We start from the raw sequence: 16,200 nt of genomic DNA, 5'->3' as shown, positions 1-16,200 counted from the left end.
CTAAATAGACTTCCTGTGTTATTACTTTATGTAACTAACCCTTTCAAATAATAACTCAAGACAATTTGATATCAAAATAAGTTTACTCATGTAACAGATTTTGAAGAAAACTCAAATGTTTGATTTTCAGTTAGGTTATGTCTAAAGCAAATTTTGTGATGTTGATTTTAAATTCTTTATGTTCCAAACCCTTTCTCCAAAAATTTGAATTTGACAATTTTCTATAGAAGCAAAATTAAATCCCACACCATCATTCAAAGCAAGTACAACCACAGATTGCATATGCACCAGCACCTTATAAAGAGTATTAGAAAAATGTAATGAAAACTTAAGTTCTTCAGATTGCCATCATTCCTCAAATACAGAAAAAATAGCATATTCCAATTAGAGTAAAACATCAGAATTTTGGAATGACAGAAATATGAACTGTTTTATAGTAACCACAACAGAAATACCAACTTGAAGCATCTGTATTTGTATATTCTGTACCAAGAGAATCAATCTGGAGAAACTCAATTCCCACAAGGATAATGGAAACAAAATCAAGAACGTTAATTATTTAGGTATATGTATTCTTTTGGGAAAAAAAAACAACTATAGATACCATCATTTGAAATAGACACCGGTTTATACAATGAGAAATGATTCAAACGCAGGAACCAATATTTACTCTTCACAGTAAAACCTTCAAAAGTCTGCTTGGGGTTGGAAATCAGCCTCTGATCAATACAAATACTGCATATAAAAGCTAGAACACCAGAGAAGGATTACATGGCAAAATGCTTAACTGTATAATGAATATCAAAAATAAAGATTAGTATCTGCATATACCAATTACCCAGATATCAGAATAGATCTCTTTGCATGTAAAAGAATCTTCATCAAGTGTCTGCATTCTTAAACTGGCTTCTTTTCAGAGTGAAAAATCTGTGGGAAAGCTCGTTCTAAATAAAGTCATTAGTAGAACATTATCAATTGTGCATCATAACCTAAAATTCAGAGTCAGCCCTGGATGGTATAATTAATACTAAAGGACAACACTCTCTTTCTCCTCTACAATTAGTACTGCAACTTTCATTATAGTTCACAAGAGACTTGAGGTGATGCATACAAGTCTTCAAAGCTGTTTGCATTCTTCTGGATTATTTCTGGTTGGTAAGAAAAAAAGTTTCATTAATTGCAAACAAAATGCCCCGATTGTTTTATGTTGGACAGAATTAAGCAAATCCTAATTAGTTCCCAAAACTACCAGTGTCAGAAACCAAACACAAGCCAAGAAGCAATGATACAGCTTTAACAGAGTTAAGCTCTTATCACTCCAAGCTGTCTCCTACACTTCAATCTACAAGAGACCAATGTTCTTCCACTGAGATCCAAAAATTCTTGGTCAATGAGTACAACTGCCATTGTAAAAGCACGGCATTAGCCAATATTGTTTAAATACAAAGGTATCTTGATAATTCTAAAATATATTTCTCCTATTCCATAGCTCTATTTCCAAAAGTATTGTAGCTTGTCCAAGTTTTAAAAGATTTGTTCACAGTTGTCAATTATATTCCCTTTCATTTCATTATATTATACCCAAAATCAAAGCAGAAAAATACTTCATTGTAGCATTTACTGCTGGTAGGTGTCCCAAATGCAATTCCAGACTAGTACAAAAATTAATTCTCATTACACGTATTGATAAATACACAGAACACCATAGTGTAATTTCAGTTAGGCGCCACATTACTAATCAGACATAAAACCATTTTTGACGTGGGATAAGGTTCTGAAATGGAACAGAACCAGCTTTAGTCATCTGACCCATGTCAGCATTTCAACTTGTTGCTATTGCAGCAATTGTTACATAAAGCCACTGAATATTCCGTAGTATAATTCTGCACCCAATCTGACTGTTGTCATACCATAATCCACTTGAACATAATTCACTCTTGTATAATCAGCGTTCTGTAATATTTAACAAAGAGGGTCAGTCCTCTGCATTTAGTCTAAGTAGCGTTGCCTCCAGAGTCCTTTAGTGCATCTTTTTGCCGACTGCTCGAGACGCTTTCAGATGTAAGCACTGCCTGGTCTTTATCACTGCTGGAGGAACTTTTCTCAGTCCTCGTTTCAGTGTTTTTCCAAAAGGCGTTAGCATCCACAAACATGTCCGGAATGTCACTTCCAAAATAAATCTTGCTGTTTGATGATATTGCTTGGTATTTAATCATCTCCAAATACTCTTTGGTCAGTTTCACCTGTTAGGAAGGAACAGTAGGAAAACTGAGATCCTCATTTTATATTTGAATATGTCAATCACGTTTTCATCTAGTTAATGGGTGCCATGAAAGCAAGGCTCATTATCACCTTTACCCACTTTCTCACAAAACCTGAAGAACCTTTATTTGGAGTATTTGAGAAAAATTGCAAATTCCAAGGTAGAGCATTTTCCCTAACATTTACTAACACTTTCTATTGGACAACATAAACAAACACCGCAAGAATCTTGCTCCTTCCATTTAAACCAAAATGTTGAGTGAGGAAACCTATGTTTTAATAATTAAGACTATGAGAATGCACATCCTTGTAAACTTTATGCAAAATGAGAATGAATATTGCCCTAAGAATGTAGTTACTGATTAGGAACAACAATTGTAGATATTGCAGGAAACAGTAATGTGGAACACCACAAGTCCAATTCACTGATTTATTGGCGGACTGCAAGGGAGCTGTGTGGCCTTGGTTGGAGCGAGGACCAGGCTACAAGCCTGTATACAGCTGCCAGGAGGGAGGTGTCAGAGCTGGTCTGCTCCACCGGGGGCACTGTGGTGTGGTGATCAGGCTGGAGTCGGTGCTGCCCCTAGTGTTCGCTCGGCAGAAGACAAGCTGTATTGTGGTTGACTGCAGATTTCTGTGGCATTCCTAGACTCAAGGTGTGGAGTACATATTTTTTTTAAACTGATATCTTCTATGAGCTTGCTATCTTGTATGTGCTGTGTGACTGGTGATACTTGGCCCCAGAGTAACGCTGTCGCTTTTGGCTGTATTCATTCATTGGTATTCAGGTATGGTTCAATGACAATTAAACTTGAATTGAATGTTAGACTGATACACATAGATGGATGGACAATCAAAGAAGGTAACTTGATGGTAACTTTAAACAGATAAGAAGGCAAGGACTTTCAGCTAAAAGATGTTTGGCCCTTTGTGACTATTGCTGAGTTAGCATGCGCACCCATTATGTAAACACCCTTGTGATCAGACATGTACTTTCCTCATATCAAGTTTAAATGTGGCTTACGATTGCAAATAATGGCCCCATGAATAATACATTGCTCATAAAGGAAGCATGAAATGTTTAAATGAAGTTAATTTTGAGCAGCTTCAGCAGTGTGGCTCCAGATTTCTGTCACACTCTTCAGGTAGCTTAGCAGGTGACAAAATGAAAAGTGAACAATCTACACTGAATTGGCAGAGCAACATTTTTAATCAATGGAAACTGTCTTTCCCATCTCTAACCACCTGTTCTAATTGTAATAGAAACATTTATGAAGTGTCCCTAAAGGGAAGGACTTGAAGAACATTGCAAGATTTCCAAATCATGTCAACAGATCAAGAAAGTGAAGATGGCCAAGGATGTTGCTATACAGTGCTGTGCTCCTAAGTACAGATGATTGCGAAATCTCCACTTTCATTAAACATCTATGCTGAAAGAAACACGTGCAACATTGTAATTTGCAATTTTACAATTATCCTTGGAAATTAAGTGTTTCATACCTGATTTGCTTGTGCTGTTTTCTGGGCAGTGTAGAAATCTGCATCTGCTTTAGCTTTCTCTCTGGCTAAATAGGCAAGATCTACATGCAAAGCAAAATGATTAAATCCACTTCTCACTGAACACTTAAGTTCATTCCTGATCAGTCATGCCAAATATATCACTGCATTATGCCAGCTCCTTCTACTGACTCTGGGAAAGTTACTCCATTAGGTAAATGGACTAAATTTCCAAGGCAGAGCGCTGTCATCACTATGTACTGTGTCAATGATACTGACTGAGAATGAACTTCTAAAACAATTATTAGAATATTTGATCACTAACCTTATTATTTAGCAACTACTGATGAATGTTGATTCACCAACACAGAGTACAAGTGGATGTGTTTTATATGGGTAGTTAATAATTGTTAAAATAATCTCTCTTCTAGGGCCATTGTGAATAAGCTGTAGCATACAAGATTTGTACAAATAATTACAAGTTACTTGAAGATTTAAAGTTGCCAATTGTTATGTAGAGATCTCTAATTCATAACATTTCACAGAAAACAGTGAAGACTTTATATTTCCCCCCCCATTGCTGTTTCACATCAAGGAAAATGTGAATGTGATCATTATCAAAACTCATTGGGTTATCAGGCAATGAGTAAAACGTAATAAGGGTTGTAATAAGATATAGGAGCAAAATTAGGCCATTCAGCCCATCAGGTCTGCTCTGCCATTTAATCATGGCTGATTTTTTTCCCCCAACCCCATTCTCCTCCCAGCAACCCTTAAACCCCTTTTCAGTGAAGAACTTACCAATCTTTGCCTTAAAAACACCCAATGATGCAGCCTCTACAGCCCTCCATGGCAATGAATTCCACAGACACACCACCCTCTAGCTAATGAAATTTCACTTCATCTAAGTTTTAAAGGGGCGTCTATTTACGCTGAAGCTGTGCCCTCAGATCTTAGACTCTCCCACTAAAGGAAACACCCTCTCCACGTCCACCCCATCCAGGCTCGTGGCTGCATTGAGCTTCAGTGCATCTCTCAATATGGCACTTATAAAACAGGAGGAGAGTGGAACATGGAAAAGCAAATAAGTTGGGTGGCACGGTAGTGTAGTGGTTAGCGTAACGTTATTACAGCAACCTGGGTTCAATTCCACCATTGCCTGTAAGGAGTTTGTACGTTCTCCCTGTGACTGCGTAGGTTTCTTCCGGGTGCTCGGGTTCCCTCTCACTTTCCAAAGATGTACAGGTTAGTAGGTTAATTGGTATAATGGTGTGGCAAAGGCTCATTGGGGCTGGAATGGTCCGTAAACACAGCGCAGAGGGAGAAAGGAAGGATAGATGGAGCAAGATGAGTCGTCACACAGTTCGTGAGCTACTAACAAATGGATGGCTACCCAATTCAATAACCATATTACAGCAGAATAATACTTATATTAAACTACTAAAAGTTTTGAATGTTTCCAAAAGAAAACTCACCTTCAATTTCTGAAATCTTCTTCTGTGTTTCTTTTTCCATAATCTTTTGCTGGAATTGAATCTGCGCTACCTGTGCATTTTTCTCTGCCTCTGTGTACAAGGATAAAAAACATCTCAATTCACTGCCGTGCAAGTTAGCTTTCACAAAACCCAAGCTGATAAAAAGGGAGTTAATATTTTTCTCAGCTTGCTAATGGCTCTATCTGTGAACTACATAGCTCAATAAAAGTAGCTTCTCTGATAAGGAAGACATTAGGGGGCTTGACATGCTTTAATGCATGTTTTCACCTGAACTGAATCTGAAGAAGTGCATGATTATGTGTAGCAACTGAATAGTTTGTATTAAACTTCTGGCTTGTTTAATAGCTCAATATTAATATACATATGCCTGAAGTTTTCTGTTAGCACCTGCCCTTCTATCACACCTTTCACATTCCTGAACCTCAGAAACTTAAGGAGTTCTTGCATAAACAGCAATGTGAAAATGACCAGACAAATATTTTCGTGTTGTTGACTGTGAGGCTAATATTGGCCAGATTACTGAGAGTATCTAAAACAAACCTGGGTAACTAATAATTAAACCCAGGATAGGATTTAGAGTGAAAGGTAAGGCACTGAGATATGCAGTGGAACAAATGGATCTTAGAATACAGATCGTTGATTGTTTGAAAGTACGTCACGGGTAGACAGGGTCGTAAATAGAACTTCTGGCACATCGTTGAAGGGAAGTTATAGGGAAAAGTTGAAAGGGTTAGGACTTTATCCCCTGGAGCATAGGAAAATGAGGGGAGATTTGTTAAAAAGTACACTAAACTATCAAGGCTATATATAGGGTTAACCAAACCAGGCTTTTTCCACAGTAGTTGGGCAAAATTAGAACTATAAGTCATAGGTTAAGGGTGAACAGTGAAATATTCAAGGGGACCTGAGGGGGAACTTCTTTACTCAGAGGGTGGTGGAAGTGTGGAACAAGCATCCAGTGGAAGTGGTCACAGCATGAAACACTCCACCAGTCAGACAGGTTCTATAGAAGCTGATAGAGATGCAAATCTTCAGATCACAGACCAATTATCAAAAATTCCAGCATCCATAGTGTTATAGTTGCAACTTACTGGGGGGAAAAAATCTCTGCTCTTCCTCAAAATACAACTATAGGATCTTTTTACCAATATCTCCTCAATTAAATTCTCATTCAAAAGACTTCACAATTAACAATGCAGCACTCCTGAGGTACTCAATTTTTATGGTGAAGCCTCATGAGAACTTACAGCCTCTTACTCATCAGCGTTCTACCATCAGAGTCATACAAAGTAACAGAAATGCAAACCAAAAGGTCAGAAGTAAAATTTCATGCTTTGAAATTAATGAACTGTGTACAATCGTATCAATGATCACAATGCCTTAGCTTATAATTAAATCATTTTGAAGGGATTGAAGTCATTCACTAAAATGAACAAGGACTCCAGGTGCTTTTGCAAGACTCGAGGTCTTGGAAAAGCAAACCAACACACCGGTGAGAAAAAGCCGCAGAATTCAGTCGACCTTTCATTCAGAGCTACGATTACTCATTTGTGCCTTTAAGGATTAAGATGTCAAACTCTAAAATAAAAACTGAATATGCTGGAAGCAGCAGCATTGCCAGAATCTGTGACTAGGAGTGAGATTAGGGTTAATAATTCAAGTCAATAACTCTTCTTTACAACTGGAAAATTTTGAAATAAAGGCATGCCTAAACGTGGAGAAAAGGCAAGTCAAAGGACTGAGCCAGGATGACACAATGGCTTAGCGGTTAGCGCAATGCCACTACAGCATCAACAACCCAGGTTCAATTTCACTGTTGTCTGCAAGGAGTTTGGATGTTCTCACGTGACCGTTGGTTTCCTCCCATATTCCAGACATGCATGGTTAGTAGATTAACCGGCCACATGAGTGTAATAGTTTGGTGTGGGCTCGCTGGGACAGCAGGGCCTGTTACCGTGATGTATATTTAAATAAACAACCAGAAGAATGTGTGTTATAGGATAGAAACCAAGATATGGCAGATTACTCAAGATGTTGGCCAGCAGAGTAGGTTGAAAGCTTGCCCAAGGGAAACTGAGGGTGGAAAAGGAGCAGAATTCCTGCTGGAATTGTGTGAAACAAAGCACAAAAATTGTAGGAAATATGAATTAAATGCCAGAAAACCTCAGAAGTTCATCAGTGGAGTGAGAAAAAAAGTTATATTGTAATTGGGCATAGATTGAAATGCATAAAAATAGACGCAAATGCTGGAAATCTGAAATACAAGGGTAAAATACCTGAAGTTCTCAGCAGGTCATGCAGCGAAAAGAAAACAGCCCAGGCCGAAGCCCACCACCAAGTCATTAACTAAAAATATGAATTTTGTCCTCTCTGCTGAGCGCCCCTAAAATTACCTGAGTCTACATCAGGACTGGCCAGTTCTGCCTCAGACTTGAAAGGATGGTTATCTGAAGCTGTTGAGCTCAATGTAGAGCACTGAGGGCTGAATCATACTGAGATGGAAGAGGAGTTGTCATTCCTCAAGTTTATATTGGCCTTTGGTGAAACAATGTGACAGATGTCTTACACTTAAATAATAATTCTGTCACAGCACATAAAATAAATTTAGAGATTTGACACCCTAAAGTCAAAACTGACTCGGGAATCAAGGCACAACAAAATTGACATATATAATGGTCAAGAAGAGAATAAATGACACAAGACCCAAATGTTCATGGACAGATGATTTTCATCTCAGGGCTTCAAAAGAAATAGCAATGCACGCAGCAGATGCCCCTACTAATATTCCCAAATTCTCTCAATTCAGGAACTATTATTTTAGATTTGGACATCCACAACATCCTGAACAAACCTGCTCTGAGGTACATGCATGCACACCTAGTCTTTGCTAAGTATTGTGCTAACAAGGGCTTACTTATTACATAGGCCATTCAGCCTTTCAGTTCTCAGTAACACATCAACAAGGCAATCACATCGGCCCTACTCTTGTTTCTCTTGCAGCCATACACTCTGTGCTCTCTCACTTAGTTATCAATTCCTCAAACCTACAAGTGGTACTTCACTGTAACCAATTCTTGGTGATGTGAGAGGGAACCAGAGCTTGCAAAAGCACAGCACATCAGGCCAGGTTTGAATCTGGTCTGTGAAGCACTAGCATTAATTACTGGGCCACCACAACATCTTTCTTTCTGGTTCATGGAGATTGCAATGGTGCATTGAGCATAACATCAACAGCAATGGGAAATGCCTGAATCATGGTTGAAGTTTAATTTTGAAAAAGAAGAATTTCTCTCACAGGAAGACATACCAATAATAGCTCGCTTCCTTTCCGTTTCAGCCTCCTGCTCTACAACCTTTTGCCTCTGTGTAGAAATGAGCAACTTTGTCTTCTCTGCCTCCCTAAATCATGAGAACACGAGAGGTGGAGGAAAAAAAAGACCAAGATATTCATCAATAAACCATGGCATTTTGTTAAGTAATTACTTTGCACTTGGCAAAAATCTCATTAGAGACAATATCTGTACTCTGGACAAGTGCCAAGTCCAAAATGACATACTTCAATTTCTAAACTTAGTGGTGTTTATGTGTTAGTATAGACATTTTACTTTTACGTTCAGAGATTCAGTAGAATGGAACTATTTGTTTTAGACTTTAATCTACAAATTTTTAGAACCTGTAACAGAGATTGCCACAGTGATGATAAACAACGTGATTTAATGCACTAATTACATTCTTGTAAAAGATTCATGGCGAGAGATTGGCTTATCTGTAGTCAAGTTGTAATTGGTAAATGCAATGTGTTTTACTTAATCTAAATGGCAGCAGATGCAGCTTCTATGGAGCTATCTGATTAAAAGACGGTGCAAACTAGTGCCAAAATGTGCAAAGATTAAAGTAAGAACTGTATGTAAAATTTTAAGGTAAGCTTAAAGACTACAATGTGATTTTCTATTTCAGTCTTCAATCTGATGCAGAAAGGATAGTCACTTAACTGTTCATAAATATGTGGGGACTCCTTGCTGAATAAAGCTTGATAAACATTAAATATCAATGGGCAATTGATCAAATACAAATGGTAACATATAGACCAAACAACTTACATAAGTTCGAAATTCCTTCGAATTGCTTCTGGAATTTTAGGTTTTGTAACTCGAACAGCCTGTTGGTACAATGACAAAGAAAATGAATCTCCCAATGGAAACTGGTATTTTCTACCATAATATAAAATTCCAAGACTTAATTTTGCTCCAAGGGCAAAAATTGATTTATATAAAACACTGGGCACTTAATCATTGCACTACATATTTTACCCACTCCACCTCGCCTTGCAACTCTTGTCAATATTTTCTTTATTAAGCCATTTGACAACATTAAACTGGAATTAACTACATCAGGGCCAGATGGAATTTAAGCAATTAGAGTAATGGAATTAAAAAGCCTAAGAATCAGGTTTGGCAGGTGTAACAAAAAGTGAATGTACATCAAATACATCTTGATAAGAAAATGTAAAATCAAAGACAGCTTCATTTACCTGTATTGTAAGACCAGGTGCCATGGCATTCAAGTCTTTTTGTAAAGCCAACTTGAGGTTTTCATCTATTTGATCTACAGCAAGAATAAATCCAAATGTATGACTGTAACATTGTCGGAACATGCCTTTCAGCATCTATATCAAACCATTATGAACAGTCCAGTGAACAGACCAAGATACATTCTCAATTCACCTTTCATAGTCTCATAATTGGTCTGAAGCAAGAAATAAGAGTTTCAGTAGTCCACATATGATTGGAATGAAATTTGCAGCAAACTGTACCAGCAATTCTTATACAGGTAGAGTATCTGAAATGATTGGGGCTAGGAGTGTTTCAGAGTTTTTTGGATTTTCTAATATATAATGCAATAGCTTTGGATCGCTATAATTTCCAACTCTGAACTTATGTGCTACCGGTCTTTATCTTGCACTTACTCATCACAAATATGTACTTAACAGTAAAAATATTACATACCAGTAATATAATGAAAATATAGTGTGTGCAGGGTAACAAAAACAGCACAATAGCATTGGAAGAATACTTGAATCAGTTATTGAACAAACAATGTCAGGCTTTCAGTCTCCACCTACGATACTGTGCTTTAATTAAAAGATTACAGTACACTGCATTTCCATTTTACTCTTTTTTTTTAAGTGAAGATTTTACGTAAGGTATAAAAACAATCAGCATTGTAGATTTGTTCTGGTGTTAGATTTTCATCCGCGACTATCTTGGCAAACTTAGTAATCAGCAGACGCTTTAAAATTTAATGCTGTGCCTTTTCTTAAATTTCTGCAACCAGCCTGCTGAATGTTCACAATTACCTTCAATTTTCATCGCGCTGTGCTAGATCTTTGCTTGTTTCATAATCAGCATACTGTTAAGCAGCATATGTCCACTCCAGCATTGGTGAATCTACTCGTTCAATACTCACTTGATCAAAATCTTCATTTTTCCTTTACTGTAGTGCTTTTCTACTTTTCATTAACTTCTGTTCATTACGCATGTGAGGTCACTTCTCAGAACCGTCTATGGTGTGCAGAACCCTGTGTATTACCTGGTAAACTACCGAGCACTTTGTGGAATTTTCCATTTGTGACATAATTTTCAATTTCAGAGTTTCTTGGATTTTGGATTATTGGATAAGGGGTTCTCAACCTGCAGACCATTTTGACAGTTTAGTTAGAGGATGCCTAAGTTTTGATTGCTAACCCCCCCCCCCCCCCAAATCCATGTTTGCAGCTTATTTAAGTCTAAAGTTAGTACTTGCCATGATATTTAATCTTCCAAACTTTAATTTAAACTATCAAACTGATGCTGTCTGCCAAGAGAAACTGACAATTCATTTATAATTTATAGTTATTAATCATTGTATTGATGGAAAAATTCTAGTTTAGCATCTTTTGAAAGTAAATAAATTTCTTTTAAACCAAGTAAGCACATCTTCACCTGGATAGTAAAGAGTTTAAACAGCCCTTACCAAAGTATTCAATGTAGACTTCCTGTAAGGTGTGTACACTGCAAAACTGGTTCAGTTCATGATGAATTTTGTTGAAGATCAAAGTCTTATCGTAGTCTGCCGTGTAATTCTTTGCAATATCATACACTAAAAGGAATAAAAATAGATAGCTTAAAATTCATACACTAAGCCTCATTTTGCATCCAGGTCATTAACATAAACTGTAAATTACTTGAGTCTCAGCATGAATCTTCTTTGCCCCTTCACTAGTAAACATCTGCTAACCTGAAGGAAGACAGTTTTTTGCCTAAGGTATACATTATACCTAACCTTTCAGGCTTTAGTAGAACATAGACAGTACAGATCAGGCCCTTCTGCAAATAATGGTGCCTATTTTTTAATCTACACCAAGATCAATCTGATACTTCCCTCCCACACAGCCAATGTTCCCTGTAAAGTGTGCACATGCATCCCTTTAGCTACCAGCGCACAAAGGAATTTACACTGCACAAAAAGTTGTCACCCTTTACCTTATTGGTAAGTATATTTCACGATCGTGCACAATTACATTTCCTTTTTCCGGTTTCTGATGCAGACAGGTGTTGACAACGTGCAGTTTGCGATTATTTTTACAGATTTTAGAACTGGCTTATTTTTACCTGTTTTTATTGAAGAAATTATTCTTCAACATTTTGCACACACTGGCCACGACCAACTAGAGGGAACATTACACACAGCCCTTCATTTTTCTTTCATCCATTTGCCTAGGTAAATTCTTCAAAATCTATCTGCCTCTATCACACCTAACAGTGTGTTACACATTTTTACGCTCAGCGTTAAAAAAAAACACCATCTCTGACATCTCCCTCCTAAACTTTCCTCAAATCACCTTAAAATTATGTCTTCTTGTACTAGCCTTTAATCGTGCATAACAATCTTCTGTTTGGTGGTAGTTCAACAGGAACTAAAATTGAGTTGCCATGGATACCATTCGTAAAAAGGCACAGCAACTCCTCATCATTTAATGGGGAAGCTGTATGAACAAATGAAATGTTGGGCCCAGTACAGAGAATGTTTCTCCATCCATTTCAATTGAGGGGAACTGAGGGGAATGGCTGCAAAGACCACAGGAATACTTTAGTTTGATTCAGTTTGAGTTGAGCTTTAAATGTAGGATAGTGGCTTTAGTTTCAAGTTGTTTTTTTTTCTGAATTCTTCTAAGCATTCTGTAGAAATCCAACAATCCAGGATCCTTGGGACTTCGGATGTACCAGAGTAGCAGATTTTCCAGACTTTCGGATGCTATTCCAAAACATACTTTAATTTCACTAAATGCTGGTGGAATGCAGCATCTGTAGGAAGTACAGTCGATGTTTTGGGCCGAGACACTTCATCAGGAATAACTGAAAGAAGAGATAGTAAGAGATTTGAAAGTGGGAGGGGGAGATCTGAAATGATAGAAGACAGGAAGGGGAGGGATGAAGCTAAGAGCTGGGAAGTTGATTGGCAAAAGGGATACAAGGCTAGAGAAGCAAGAGGATCATGGGATGGGAGGCCCAGGGAGAAAGAAAGGGGGATGGGAGCACCAGAGGAAGATAGAAAGCAGGCAAGAAGTGATTGTGAGAGGGACTGAGAGAGAAAAAGAGAGGAAAGAAAAGGGAAAAAAATAATAAATAAGGAATGGGGTAAGAAGAGAAGGAGGGGCATTAACAGAAGTTAGAGTAATCAATGTTCATGCCATCAGGTTGGAGGCTACCCAGACAGAATATAAGGTGTTGTTCCTCCAACCTGAGTGTGGCTTCGTCCCGACAGCAGAGGAAGCCATGGATTGACATATTGGAACAGGAATAGGACGTGGAATTAAAATGTGTGGCTACTGGGAGATTGTGCTTTCTCTGGCAGACAGAGCGTAGGTGTTCAGCAAAACGGTCTCCCAGTCTGTGTCGGGTCTCACCAATATATAAAAGGCCACACCGGGAGCACCGGACGCAGTATATCACACCAGCCGACTCTCAGGTGAAGTGTCGCCTCACCTGGAAGGACCGTCTGGGGCCCTGAATGGTGGTGAGGGCAGAAGGGTAAGGGCAGGTGTAGCATTTGTTCTGCTTACAAGGATAAGTGCTGGGAAGGAGATCGGTGGGAAGGGTTGGGGGGGCAAATGGACAAGGGAGTCGTGTAGGGAGTGATCCCAGCAGAAGGGGGGGGGGGGGAGGGAAAGATGTGCTTGGTGGTGGGATCCCGCTGGCGGTGGCAGAAGTTATGGAGAATTATATGTTGGACACAGAGGCTGGTGGAGTGGTAGTTGAGGACAAGGGGAACCCTATCCCTAGTGGGGTGGCAGGACAATGGGGGTGAGAGCAGATGTGCGTGAGGATCGCTCCCTACTTGACTCCCTTGTCCATTTGCCCCCCATCCCTTCCCACCGATCTACCTCCCAGCACATCCTTGTAAGCAGAACAAATGCTACACCTGCCCTTACACTGCCTCTCTCACCACCATTCAGGACCCCAGACAGTCCTTCCAGGTGAGGCGATGCTTCACCTGTGAGTTGGCTGGTGTGATATACTGCGTCCGGTGCTCGTGGTGCGGCCTTCTATATATTGGTGAGAGCTGACGCAGACTGGGAGATCGTTTCGCTGAACACCTACGCTGTGTCTACCAGAGAAAGCAGGATCTCCCAGTGGCCACACATTGTAATCCCACATCCCATTCCCATTCTGATTTGTCTATCCATAGCCTCCTCTACTGTCAAGATGAAGCCACACTCAGGTTGGAGGAACAACACCTTATATTCTGTCTGGGTAGCCTCCAACCTGATGGCATGAACATTGATTTCTCTAACTTCCATTAATGCCCCTCCTCCCCTTCTTACCCCTTCTTGTTATATATTTATTTATTTATCTCCCCCCCCCCCTCTTTTTTCTCTGTCCCTTTCACAATCACTTCTTGTCTGTTCTCCATCTTCCTCAGGTGCTCCCCTTCCCCTTTCTTTCTCCCTAGGCCTCCCATCCCATGATCCTCTCCCTTCTCTAGCCTTGTATCCCTTTTGCCAATTAACTTTCCAGCTCTTAGCTTCATCCCTTCCCCTCCTGTCTTCTCTTAACATTTTGGATCTCCCCCTCCCCTTCTCAAATCACCTACTATCTCTTCTTTCAGTTAGTCCTGACGAAGGGTCTCAGCCCGAAACATTGACTGTACTTCTTCCTATAGATGCTACCTGGCCTGCTGCATTCCACCAGCATTTTGTGTGTGTTGCTTAAATTTCCAACATTTGCAGATTTCCTCGTGGATACTTTAATTTCAGTTTTTTTTTTGTCAAGATATACACTACAGTTTAATAATTTTTGCAGTAAACTCAGTAAGATAAAAGGATGCAGAAAATGTACAAGTATTCTAGGCCCTGGTCTGGTCTCACACCCACCCATATCCCTGATCCAAACACTGCTCTGGTCACACATCCAACCCATAGCAATATGTTAAACCACCAGGATTTTCAAATAATTGGATGTTGGATTATTGAAGTTTTCATAAGAAGTATATGACAGCTTTGAGAGGTCCAAATAAGAAAAAAGGCTATTAATGTCTTTTACTCTCTGGCTCGGTAAACCCATTTTCTTGGAGAAGGCTGGTCTGGTGCCATTTTGGACCTAACCACAAGGATCAAGCTGGCTCCCAACTACAAGCTGGTTCTGGGAATCTGCAATAGCCAAGATAGTATAGTATTTGGTAAATGGCAACAAGTGAAGAGTTCACTGCGAATTCTCATCTGTTCAGGGGGAGACTACTACAACAAAGTTAATCTTACCAACACCACATCATCATGTTCCAAATTAAGTAAAACAGAAATGGGGTAAGCATAGTAAACTTCCCAACATGAATTACCATTTATTGAAGTAGATGTTTCGTTATCCACTGCAATATGCTGGAGATACAATTCTGGCCTCTCCAAAGAGGAGGGGGAGAAACAGGGAATTAGAACCAGTTATACCAAACTTGACGTTTATCACCAGGAAAATGAGGACAGAGTGACTAAAAACACTACAATTTTCTGCTGATCAGAGAAAGTCAAAGATGTGATGACGAGGTCACACACATTAAAACTGCCTGAATTACTGAAGAAGAGACCAAAATAGTCCCCAGGGAAATGCCTATGTATAAAAAGGTAAATGAATTACCTACGTAAAAGAATCTTTATAAAAGACCATTGGTTGAATTTCATGCTCATGAAATTGTTGATCTACTTAAAAGACTACTTGATCAGAAAGAGTCAGGGAGTAAAAATAATGAGTACCCAAACTGTAATTAATTTTGTTCTTCTAGGATGCATTAAGATGTATCTGCTTGTTGTATTGATCGATAGCATGTTTGATTGTATTAAAATCAATACACCTAAGTATACAAATGAAAGCAAATAGAAATTTTAAAAAAATTAAAAACTTTACAGAATGGGAAAAAAAATCACATGAACATAAGGCTCAATACGAAATAGAGTCTTAAATGAACAATGAACCACATAATTATACAAAATAACCAAAAAGGCACACAGATTGTTATTATTATCAGAGGGTCAGATCATTGGGCAAAAGAAGTTAATCTCTAGTACATCAGGTCCTGGTTAGACCACACTGGGTGTTCGGAGCACTGCACCTCTGAAAGGAAATATCAACTTTATAAAAAGTGCAGTGTACATTTAACAGAATGAAACCAGACTCCAAGGATTGAATTACGAGTCAACAAAAGAACTGTGGCTGTACTCTGTAATGCTGAATATTAAAGAGAGTTTTGATCCAAGTTTGATTATAGGCAAAGAGAAATTACTTCTGATGGATGGAGTGTCTAGGGCCAGGAGTACAACCAAAAATGGTGAAGTTTCCTTTACAAACAACACTTGGTGCATGGTTTACTGTTAATTTTGCAACCGGAAGTTAAATTTTTGACCAACAGATCACAGGAT

General features: G+C 38.8%; 1 protein-coding gene across 4 annotated transcripts in view; it reads right to left on the bottom strand.

Moving 5' to 3' along the window:
* Positions 1 to 64: 64 nt before the first annotated feature.
* LOC132379046 (erlin-1-like) overlaps positions 65 to 16,200 on the bottom strand; it is a 46,523-nt gene continuing 30,387 nt past the window's right edge. For all 4 annotated transcript variants that reach the window (XM_059946534.1, XM_059946533.1, XM_059946536.1 and 1 more), the window contains 7 exons: positions 11,268 to 11,393; positions 9,787 to 9,860; positions 9,356 to 9,414; positions 8,563 to 8,654; positions 5,235 to 5,324; positions 3,763 to 3,842; positions 65 to 2,243 (listed from right to left, as the gene is read on the bottom strand). In XM_059946534.1, coding sequence (XP_059802517.1) covers positions 1,995 to 2,243; positions 3,763 to 3,842; positions 5,235 to 5,324; positions 8,563 to 8,654; positions 9,356 to 9,414; positions 9,787 to 9,860; positions 11,268 to 11,393 — 770 coding nt within the window. In that variant the 3' untranslated portion in view covers positions 65 to 1,994. The remainder of the gene's footprint in view (positions 2,244 to 3,762; positions 3,843 to 5,234; positions 5,325 to 8,562; positions 8,655 to 9,355; positions 9,415 to 9,786; positions 9,861 to 11,267; positions 11,394 to 16,200) is intronic.

Source organism: Hypanus sabinus, chromosome 21 (assembly GCF_030144855.1).
Source record: "Hypanus sabinus isolate sHypSab1 chromosome 21, sHypSab1.hap1, whole genome shotgun sequence".
In the NCBI taxonomy this organism is placed as follows: Eukaryota; Metazoa; Chordata; class Chondrichthyes; order Myliobatiformes; family Dasyatidae; genus Hypanus; species Hypanus sabinus.
The sequence above is the reverse complement of the archived record's forward strand: the minus strand, read 5'-3'. Positions and strand labels throughout refer to the sequence as shown.